Genomic DNA, 11743 nt, shown 5'->3' on the forward strand with positions numbered 1-11743 from the left:
CAAATAAAGTCAATCCATTTTACAATTGATGAATTTTGATTGCAAAAATGGCCAAGCAAGAACTACAGCAAGCAAACTATTCATCCCTCGTTTTAAAATTTGCCCGAAATCCAATTAAGCTCAACATCAAGGAGTAAGGTAACTGTTAAAACAGGCAATGCTCAAAGAGCCAGCAATAACTTTAAAGATCCACCTAAGAAAAATGCAGCATTTTCCAAACGCTGGTCAGAATGGAAGGATTCTGGCTTGGAAACTTGCTGTTCTCCCATGAGAATTCCTAACATTTGGACCACTTTACTTTCAGGCAAGGAAGTAGAAAATCAGGGAAAGAATGGTCTTGTTGGTTCAGAACGAGGCCACACCCCCCCACCCTCCTTTCCTCCAACCCCCAATTAAACATGCACAATCTCTCAAGGAGGAAGTTTAAACAAAAGAGCTTACAGCCTAGCTTTTTTGTTAATTGGAGGCTCTGAAGATTCCAGATCCTGAGTTCTTCTTGCAGCTCGCATTATGCCCAATTGTTTAGATGATTTCCTGGTCGATCTAGTGAAAATGAAAAATTTAGACAAGATTGAAGCTATCACCAGATACAATGCTAGTGAAATAAGACTTTGCCCTGACAACATTCACTCGTTTCAACACATTGCCCTGAATCCAATGAGTGCTATTCCTCCCAGATTTCCTTCCAATCTATATCCATTCATTCCCATATCTTGCTAACTTACCAAACAGAAATACGATTAATGTAGAAATTTATTTCAGGTCACCCAATTTAATATTTGATCCTTTTAATTTTTTTTGAGCATTACTGGATAGATCAGCATTTATTACCCATCCATAATTGTTCAAGAAGTTGGTGGTAAGCTAACTTCTTGAACCATTGCAGTTTCATGTGGTGTAGCTACACTCAGGTGTTAACCTTGCATTGTCTGTCTACCATTCCATATTAGTGTAAATTTAACACGCTCATATTTGGCTCCCATATGCAAGTCACTAATGCAGAACAGATAAAGGGGTGTAAAATATCACCGGCCTTTGTAGCATTCCATTCCCAGTCTCACCTAGTACCATTATCATCCTAGCTGAATGCAATCCAGACTGGTTCAGCAGCGACAATAATCGGTACAGTCATACACTTGATACCACATTTATTACTTGCCTTCTCAGTGGTATAGTTTTGCTAGGAGCAGTTTTGCTGGAGTTGTCTCTTGATGCTTCCACTGAGGTTATCAAGTTTTGTGGTGGTCTATCAGCAGTGTCTGCTGGAAAGAAAAAAAGTAAACAATACTGAATAGCACTGAATATATAAAACTGAACAAACATATTTTTTAAAAAATAATTTCTCCACATTAACTGTAGTAAGAGTTGGAACTTATTCTACAATAATCAAAGAACACGCAACTGTTCAATTCTAACCACTTGAAATCTTAGAAACCCTACAGCACAGAAAGAGGCCATTCGGTCCATCAAGGCTGCACCGACCACAATCCCACACAGACCCTACCCCCATATCCCTACATATTTTACCCACTAATCCCTCTAACCTACGCATCCCAGGACACTAAGGGCAATTTCAGCATGGCCAATCAATCTAACCCGCACATCTTTGGAGTGTGGGAGGAAACCGGAGCACCCGGAGGAAACCCACGCAGACACGAGGAGAATGTACAAACTCCACACAGACAGTGACCCAAGCCGGGAATCGAACCCAGGTCCCTGGAGCTGTGAAGCAGCAGTGCTAACCACTGTGCTACCGTGCCGCCCTGATACAGAATCTGTAGAGTATACTATGCAAGTCTTCAGCTATGGTTCAGTGGTAGTACTCATCAGTATCAGAAAGTTGTGGATTCATGCATTAACTAAAATTAAGTTGACAGTTCAATGCAGGCCTGAGTGCAGCATCGTTGGATCAGACATTAAACCAAGGGGCCACTTGTCCTCGTGAGTGGATGTAAAAGATCTCATGGCACTATTTCAAGTAGCAAGTAACTCTCGGGTCCTGCACAATATTTACCCCTCAATCAACATCACAAAAACATATAATCTGGACATCACAATGAATTTGTGGAAACTTGCTGTGCACAATTAGCTGCTGCATTTCTAACATTACAGCAAAGACACTAGTTTTTGAAAAAGTACAGTCTGCAGGGCTACATTTATATTGAGGCGTTCCTTACGCTTCCCCACCTCTAGTTCACAAGGTTCATATTTTGCAAACTTGAAAATATGCTACAAAAAGACCGCTGTACAAAACCTCAAAGCTCTGGGCATTCAAGGCAAGATCTGGAATTACACAAGGAAAAGGAAGCAGTTTTTACTTCAAGAGTAAGATGTGTGTGCAAGTAATGGAAGAGAGTGAAATGCTGGTTGAAATGCTGAACTGCACAGTTCCCAAATAGGGATGGCCAGATTTCAAATTTCTGAAATAGTAACAAACTTCAGGTGAATAAACCAATGAAATGGACTTCACATCTGACAATATGGAACCTGCCATTATCTTCAGATAATTACCCAATTCCTTTTTGAAATCCATGATTGATTCTTCTTCCAGATCAACCACTCACTGCATAAGGATTTTCCTTGTGTCACTGTTGGTTTTAATCAACCAACTTAAAATATGCGTCCTCTAGTTCTCAACCCGTCCACCAACATAACAATTTTCCTTGTACAGACTCTCAATCTTGAGTATCTTAATCAAGTCTCCCAATCTTCTCAGAGGAGAGCAGCCGCACCTTCTCCAATTGATCCTGTGACTCAAGCTCCTCATCCCCAAAACCTTTCAAATCTGACCTGCACCCTCTACAAATGCCTTTACATCCTTCCAAAGTGCCCAGAATTGGACACAAAACTCCAGTTGAGGCTGAACAGGTATCTTAGAGATTCATGAAAATGTTCTTGCTTTTGTACTCTATACCCCTATTCAGAAATCCCACGTACTTTATCAACCTTGTCTACCAACTTCAATGATTTGTGCACATATACACCCAGGTCCAGCATCACCTTTAGAATTGTTTTTCCCCCCCCCAATATTGCCTCTCCTCAGTAGTCTGCCAAAATGCAGCACACACTAAATTGAATCATTTCACCAGCCTATGGCCTCAAGAAATCTACTACACTCCTCACGAGACTTCCATGTTTTGTGCGATCTACAAATTTTGAAATTATTCCTAGCATAACCAAACCTAGGTCATTAACATTAGAATTGCCAATGTAATTTCAACCTCAACTCTAGCACTCACTTACCCCCAATAACCTTTCAGCTTATCAAGAATCTATCTACCTCTTAATATTCGAGGACTCTGCTTCCGCTGCCTTTTGAGGGAGTTCCAAAGACTCACGATGCTCAAAACGTTTCTACTCATCTCTACTCTAAATGAGGGTGACACCTTATTTTAAACAGTGCCCCCCCCCATTTCAGGATCTCACGTGTTTCAATCAAACCGTCTTTATTTAAACAATAGGTACAAGCCTAACTTGTTCAACTTTTCCTCACCGTCCCCCCCCCCGCAATTGTAGATAATAAACTGCTTCCTTCACATCTGTCCTTAAATAAAGAGGCCAATACTGTACACAGCACTCCAGACAGTCTCACCAAAGTCCTGTATAACTGAAGAATAACCTCCTTTTTGCATTCAATTTCTCTTGCAATAAACAACATTTTATTAGCTTTCCTCATTACTTGCTGTGCCTGCATATTAGGCTTTTGTGATTCATGCACTTGGACACCCAGATCCCCCTACATTTCAAAACTCTGCAATCTCTCACCGGAAAGCATACTTATTTTTTCATGCCAAAATGAATAATTTTATATTTTCCCACATTATACTCCAGTTGTCAGGTCTTCGCCGACTCACTCAATCTATTTATATTTCTTTATTTATACAAATTACAGTAAGTTGAGGCCCCAGAATCCCATGGCACTCTGCTCGTTAAAGGGGCTGTATACCACAACAAGTGACTTCTTGCCTTTATCATTTTTCATCACTACCCAAACTGCTTCTACATCCTGAACTTAGGCCATCCCTCTCTGTTGTGTTAATATCGTCATTAATTAACAGACCCACTTCCTGACCTTCCTAAATGTCGCTATGTCTCTGTAATGGCTATCAGATCATATTTATTTCGATTTGAGCTATCAGTTCAACTGTTTTATTTCAAATTCTATGTACATACAGACATCGCCTTTATTTTTACCCTTTCGTTTTTGTAATCTCAAGCCTGACCTGCTGATTTATCTATTCCTTCCCGTCACAGTCCGTTTATCAATTCTCACATTAATACCTTTCTCGCTTGTCCTGCCTCTACTCTTCGATTTATCACTTAAACCTAACAGTGGAGGCAAGGGTCAAAACCCTCTCTACTTCCCTAGTTATGCAGCTCAATAGAACATAGTGCAGTTAAGGTGTAGGTCATCCCAAACCACCACCCCCCCCTCCCCCAATGCAGGTTCCTCACTCCAGCCCTGAGCAGCCAATACAGTTGTCTAGACTCTCATGCTTTACTGCAGAGATCAGTGTCAATGCCCCCCTCACCAAAATGTCCCCAATTGCCACTGCATTCTTTTTTGTTCCCCTTACTTGAATGGTTTATTGTGCTACATGGCCATGATCAGTTTGCTCATCCACTCGGCAGCCCCCACTCTCATCCAAACAAGCCAAGATAACTTCAAACCTATTGGACAATTGCAACGTCTGGTGCTCCTGCACTCCTGCCCTTTGAATCCCCTTACTCACAATCATACCCTTCGGTCCCTGACCAAAATCAGACAACCCCATCACAGGGGGTCTCTCTGCCCCCCACCCCCGGTACCAAGCATTCAGGTAATTTTCCCCATCCCTGATGTGTCAGTGTCTGCAGCTCAGCCTCCAGCTCAGTGACTCTGAGCCAAAGATCCTCAAGCTGCAAAAACTTCCTGATAACATTTTTGTCTTGGATAACATTGGTATCCAGGCAGGCCCCCCCCCCCAGTATGTGGCAGCTTTGGCACATCATCCATCCTGCTATACTTAATGTGTTTTAAATAATTACTTTATTATATTATTCTTTTTTTATATATATATTCTATGAACCTTACCACCAATTTATATACCAATTTAAATCTTGGGACTGGAATAGGCATGAACTACTCAATAGGCATGAATTACTCAAACAGCTAGCTTTGTTCCTAGTAGATTAAGAATTAATTCCTACAGAGTGAGTCAGAACTGAATGGTTCTCTCAACTTATCTTGCCATCTTCATCCAAGTTCCTCTACTCTTGAACACTTTGTTTTATGTAGCCTCTCCAAATTGAATCACTTCCCACTTCTCTGCATGAAATTCTATCTGTACCTACCTCCCAATTCCAGCAGCACACCTCATGTTCTTCTGAAGTTCTACTTTATCTTCCTTACACTTCATAATGCCCCCAATTTTGCATCACCTGCACATTGTGCCCTGTATGCCAAGATCTAGCCATGATGTGGAGATGCTGGCGTTGGACTGAGGTAAACACAGTAAAAAGTCTCACAACACCAGGTTAAAACCTGGTGTTTTAACTTGTGAGACTTCTTACTGTGCCAAGATCTAGGCCATTAATATATACAAGAAAAAGGATCCCAACAATGACCCCTCAGGAAGTTTTCCCCCTGGACCAAAAAATATCCATTCCCCACTGCTTTAGTTTCCTGTCACTCAAGTCAATTCCACATAGAATCATACAGTGCAGAAGGACGCCATTTGGCCTATCAAGTCTGCACCTACCACAATCCCACCCTATCTCTATAACCCCATGCATTTACCCTAGCTAGCCTCCCCCCCCCCCCCCCCCCCCCCTCAACTAAAGGACAATTTAGCATGGCCCATCTACCTTATCCGCACATCGTTGGACTGTGGGAGGAAGCTGGAGTACCCGGAGGAATCCCATGCAGACACTGGGAGAATGTGCAAACTCCACACAGACAGTGACCCAAGCCGGGATTCGAACCCAGGACCCTGGCCGCCCATGTTGCTACTGCCTCTTATTCCCACAAGCTACAACATGGTACACAGTCTGTTGTGCAGAATTCCAAGTGCCTTTTGATCAACAGATATCCTTAATGTACCTACATTTACACAGTTGACTGTTCATTTTGTCCCAAATTATTGTTTTTGGAAGCTTCCCCACTAACAAAAGTTAAACTGATTTTCCTGTAGCTACTGAACTTATTTTACACGAGGTGGTGCCACCTCGAGTCCAAGGAAAACCCAAACATTACAGCCAATGCCTCTGAAATTTCCACACACATTTCCTTCAGTATCCTTGGATGCATCACATCCAGTGTCTTAGAAATCATAGAAACCCTACAGTGCAGAAGGAGGCCATTCGGCCCATCTTGAGAACTTTAAGTATAGACGGTCTATCCAATAGCTCCTCTATCAATTTTAAAGCCTTCTACGATGAATAATCTTTCCTCTTATATTTAGAAAAGTCAACAATGATTTCACACAATGTTGACATGCTGATTTACTACTAGTCAATGTTGTAATACAGAAGGAAAGTCAAATTCTTACTTGTAGGTGCAATATCTTCATTCAGCTGGCTTGATACTACGTTTAGTCCTTCTTCTTCACTAAGTTCATGCGATGGTTTTTTCAAAGCCTGAGTTTGGGTAGCAGGTGCTTTCACAGGGATAGGACTATTTGTTGTCCCTTGCTCAATTTGCTGATCTAGTATAAAAGAGACAACATATTCAAGGTGCAACAATAGGTTTGCAGATTCCATTGCAGGAGCACATCATTTTGTACATTACCTACATTGCACCAGGGTCTTCAATCTAAGGTCTGCAGGATCAGTGGATTTCAGTCTGACTGGAGTCAACCAAATCACACACGCAATCAGACTATCTAAATCAAGATTTGCATATTAGCACCTCGCTAAAAATCAGGCAAAATAATCTGAAGATTGATGCTCTTGCTTCAATTTTTTAAAACAATCTTCAAATTAAAAATAATACTTGAGAAACTCTCAGCAGGTCAGATGGAGGGTAGTTGTTATTCTGGTCATTTCAAAGGATGAGATCGAGAATCTGGTCAACTCTAAAGGCAACAATAATCTCTCCCTCAATGTCAACAAAACAAAGGAGACGGTCATCGACTTCAGGAAGCATAGTGGAGAACATGTCCCTGTCTACATCAATGGTCGAAAGCTTCAGGTTTTTAGGCATCCAGATCTCTAAAACCTGTCCTGGTCCCCCCATGCCCACACTACAGTTAAGAAAGCTCACCACACCTCTACTTTCTCAGAAGACTAAGGAAATTTGGCATGTCAGCTACGACTCTCACCAACTTTTACAGATGCACCATAGAAAGCATTCTTTCTGGTTGTATCACAGCTTGGTATGGCTCCTGCTCTGCCCAAGACCGCAAGGAACTACAAAAGGTCATGAACGTAGCCCAATCCATCACACAAACATTCTCCCATCCAATGACTCTGTCTACACTTCCCACTGCCTCGGCAAAGCAGCCAGCATAATTAAGGACCCCGTGCACCCGAGACATACTCTGTTCCACCTTCTTCCGTTGGGAAAAAAGATACTAAAGTTTGAGTTTACGTACCAACCGACTCAGGAACAGCTTCCTCCCTACTGCCATCAGACTTTTGAATGGACCTACCTATGGGGATATGGGGGTTGGGCCTGGGTGGGATTGCGGTCGGTGCAGACTCCATGGGCCGAATGGCCTCTTTCTGTACTGTAGGGTTTCTATGATGATTTACCTTGCATTAAGTTGATCTTTCTCTACACCCTAGCTATGACTGTAACACTACATTCTGCACTCTCTCCTTTCCTTCGCTATGAACGGTATATTTTGTCTATATAATACGCATGAAACAATACTTTTCACTGTATGTTAATACATGTGACAATAATAAATCAAATCAAAAGTGGAACTGTTTCAATCTTAGATTTCCTGGATATTAATAATGAAGTTTGACAAGGCTCCATCAGAAGTACTGCACTCAGTCCCAGAATATTAAGTGGCTACTGATCAGCTCATGAGAACATGGTAGCATTCCCTGAGATCTAAGCTGCTCACAGAGTGCAGAACTGATAACATTAAAATTAGCACTAGGGGCAAAAACGAGGAAACACAGTCACAAAGAGTAGCGAATTCCAGCACTTTCAAGAGACAATAGATATTAAGCTATGGGAAATTTTCAATGCAGAGGAAGAGACTGGTGTTTGGCAAAGGAATTGGCAGACAACATCCTTAATTGAAAATATGCTGCCATTCCTTTGTGGTCATTGGGTCAATATCCCAGAACTCCCTTCCTAACAGCACTGAGAGTGTATCTACACCAAATGGACAGCTCTGCATCAAGAACGCAGCTCACCACCATCTTCAAAAATCTGCTAGCCTTACCACACGAATTAATAAAAAATGTACCCCTTGGGGAGCCTCCAAAGCCTAATTTCTCATGAGGCCCCTAATGCTCTTTGTTAAACACTTTGGAGTGGAGTGTCTTGCTACTTTGGAAAGGAGTTTTATAAACACTGGAAACTTTACCCAGTTGAACAGAGGGATAGGAAGGTGGAGTGGGGGATAAATATGATTGAACTGTTTGCTGCAGTGAAGTGCGAGTATTGCCCGGGACCGAGCGACCTGTCCCCGTAACTCCTCAATCTAACACCCGTTACCCACAAACAACCCGGGGGAGGAAAGAGTGGATCCTTGGCCCTGGCTGGGCGAGGACACCCCCTTCCCCCCCGCCTGGAGGTGTTGACCCAACCGGGCACTGGAGGGGGGAAGGTGGTTAAGTCCCCGCCAGCCCCGTTCCAGGGTGGAATCGGCCCGCCGCCACTTACCGAACCAGCAGTCGGCCCTGGGGTCGTCCTGTTCCTGCAGGTTGCTGAAGTCGATGTGAGTCGGAGCATCATAACTCCAGGTGAAGTGCGAGTTCGCCATGGCGCCAGGCTCTGTCTCTACTGATCTCTCTCCCTCTGTGTTTATATATCCCTCTGCTATTCTGCAGGATAATTCCTCTCGCTTCGCTCTTGATGTATTTTCTCTCCTGTCTCTCCTATCTCCCCTCTCCCTCTCTCTCTACACTATATTTACCCCCTCTCTGTGTCTCCCTCTCGCGCGCGCGCTCTCCGGTTTGAATCCAGCCGTTGAACCGTTAAAGGTTTGAATTGCCCGCTGACCAATCACCTCCCGCTTCTCAGAGCCGCCGCAGCTGATTGGCCGGGTGACGTCACCGCTGGGCGTTTACCTGAGGGACGTTCCCAGAATTCCACGGGCGCTTCGAGACAGAGGGTGTGAGAGAGAGAGAGAGAGAGGATGCCCCCCCCCCCCCCCCGGACTGGAATCTCCCACTTCAAATGCAGCCAATGCCCTTTCGCTTGCTCACAGCTCAGTCACGTTGACCAATCGGCAACCTGCTCCGACCTTTGGACTGGGCGAGTAGGCGCGCTGTTTGACCAATCAGCATCAGGTAGAGGCCGGTTGAGGTTTTAATTCCACCAATCGGCAGTGGGAAGGCGGGGCTGGCTGCTGAGAGAATGGAGTCAGGTGACCCGGGGAGGTTGTCTGTCTGCCTATTTGTACCACCAGCTACAGGTATGATGGAATACCCTCCACTTGTGTCGGTCAGTGTAGCTTTAACAACAGTCAGTAAGCTCACTTCTCGGCCTTTTTTAAAATACTTTTCCAATTCAATCAAATCAAATCCAATTCAGAGTCTCAACAAGTTGAGACATTTCAGATCCAGGCTGACAAGACAGGACGGGAGACCAAAACCACCCTGTCCTGGGCCTGATCTACATGAGCCAAGCTGATTGGAGAAGGGGGAGGTTCCTCCTCCAAGACTTGGGCTCATTTGCATCTTAGCCAAAAGGCCGAGATGCCGCTTTAAAAAATTGCTTCATATGAAACATATGAAGCTTCAATGTAACCTAATGACCTCAACCAAGTGCAGCATCCTCTCCATACTACACTTGATCTTAGCCAAAAGGCCGAGAAGATACTACACTTGATCTTAGCCAAAGGCCTTTTGGCTAAGATCAAGTGTAGTATGGATCGCCTGCACTTGGTTGAGGTCATTAGGTTACGCTGAGGCTTCATATGTTTCATATGAAGCAATTTTTTAAAGCGGCATCTCGGCCTTTTGGCTAAGATGCAAATGAGCTCAAGTCTTGGAGGAGGATCCTCCCCCTTCTCCAATCAGCTTGACTCATGTAGATCAGGCCCAGGACAGGGTGGTTTTGGTCTCCCGTCCTGTCTTGTCAGCCTGGATCTGAAATGTCTCAACTTGTTGAGACTCTGAATTGGATTTGATTTGATTGAATTGGAAAAGTATAAAAAAAAACAGTCAGTAAGCTCATCCAGGACTCACTTCACCAATACAGTGGCAGCCATGTGTACCATTTAAGATGCGTTGCAGCAACTCACTAAGGCTCCTATTTCAACACCTTCCAAACCCATGACCTCTACAAGGACATGGGCAGCAGATACTTTGGGAGACCACCACCTGCAAATTCACCTCTAAGTCACTTACCATCCTGACTTGGAAATATATCACTGTTCCTTCACTATTACTGGGGTGGCATAGTGGTTAGCACTGCTGCCTCACAGGGACCTGGGTTCAATTCCTGCCCAGGGTGATTGTGTGAAGTTTGCACATTCTCCCCAAGTCTGCATCGGTTTTCTCTGAATGCTCCGGTTTCCTCCCACAGTTCAAAAATGTGGTGGTTAGCTTGATTGGCATGGTAAAATTGACCCTAGTGTCAGGGGTAAATAAGTAGGGTTACGGGAATAGGGCCTGGGTGGGATTGTGGTTGGTGCAGACTCAATGGGCCGAATGGCCTCCTTCTACATTGTAGGGATTCTATGATCTATTCTATGCTCAAATCCTGGAACTCCCTCCTGAACAGCACTGTGGGTGTACCTACATAGTAAGAAGTCTCACAACACCAGGTTAAAGTCCAACAGGTTTATTTGGTAGCAAAAGCCACTAGCTTTCGGAGCGCTGCCCTTCGTCAGGTGAGTGGGAGTTCTGATCACAAACAGGGCAGATAAAGACACAAACTCAATTTACAGAATAATGATTGGAATGCGAGTCTTTACAGGTAATCAAGTCTTAAAGGTACAGACAATGTGAGTGGTGATGAGGTGCATCAAATATTACAATGAGGTGTACCTACACCTCATGGACTGCAGCAGTTCATGAAGGCAGCTCACTAACACCTTTATAAAGGGAAATTAGGTATTTCTTTCGACACCAATCAAGTAAACGAACTCAAATTAACTTGGGGACAAAGTAAAAGGGGCGGCTCCCCAAAAGGAAGGGGGGAACAGCCCGAACCAAAATCAAAGTCGAAAGGAAACTTAAAACGTCAAACCAAAAGGTGATTATCGGGGTCGATAATACACCCCAGCCCCTGCGGCGCCCAGCGGTCGCGGAAGGCGTCAACCGCGCCCGTGGACACCGCATGCTCCCTCTCCAGAGACACCTGGCCGCGAATGTAGCCGCGGTAGAGGGGCAGACAGTCGGGATGGACGGCCCCGTCGATCGCCCGCTGCCTGGACCTATTGATGGCGCGTCTCGCCAGGCCCAGGAGCAGGTTCACGAGGAGGTCGGCATCCCGACCCGCCCCTCTCCGCACCAGGTGCCCGTAGATCAGGAGCGTGGGACTGAAGTGCAAACAAAACATCAGTAAAAGGTGTTTGAGGAAACCAAAAAGGGTGTGCAGCCTAAAACACAGAACGTAGACATGGTCCACGGA

At 44.3% G+C, this 11743-nt stretch overlaps 1 protein-coding gene and 1 non-coding gene across 6 annotated transcripts in view; both read right to left on the minus strand.

Moving 5' to 3' along the window:
• The window catches only part of tpx2 (TPX2 microtubule nucleation factor), a 36804-nt gene extending 27387 nt beyond the window's left edge, over nucleotides 1-9417 (minus strand). For 2 of the 5 annotated variants that reach the window (XM_078236312.1, XM_078236310.1), the window contains exons 1-4: nucleotides 8825-9417; nucleotides 6531-6686; nucleotides 1160-1262; nucleotides 442-543 (exon numbers count right to left, since the gene is read on the minus strand). In XM_078236312.1, coding sequence (XP_078092438.1) covers nucleotides 442-543; nucleotides 1160-1262; nucleotides 6531-6686; nucleotides 8825-8924 — 461 coding nt within the window. In that variant the 5' untranslated portion in view covers nucleotides 8925-9417. The remainder of the gene's footprint in view (nucleotides 1-441; nucleotides 544-1159; nucleotides 1263-6530; nucleotides 6687-8824) is intronic. The other 3 variants (XM_078236311.1, XM_078236314.1, XM_078236315.1) reach the window with 3 other exon arrangements.
• Nucleotides 9418-9789: 372 nt separating this feature from the next.
• LOC144508830 (U2 spliceosomal RNA) lies at nucleotides 9790-9985 on the minus strand. The gene has a single exon (XR_013500362.1). It is a non-coding gene; the product is annotated as a U2 spliceosomal RNA (small nuclear RNA).
• Between the last annotated feature and the right edge of the window lie 1758 nt (nucleotides 9986-11743).

This window comes from Mustelus asterias, chromosome 20 (assembly GCF_964213995.1).
Source record: "Mustelus asterias chromosome 20, sMusAst1.hap1.1, whole genome shotgun sequence".
NCBI lineage: Eukaryota > Metazoa > Chordata > Chondrichthyes > Carcharhiniformes > Triakidae > Mustelus > Mustelus asterias.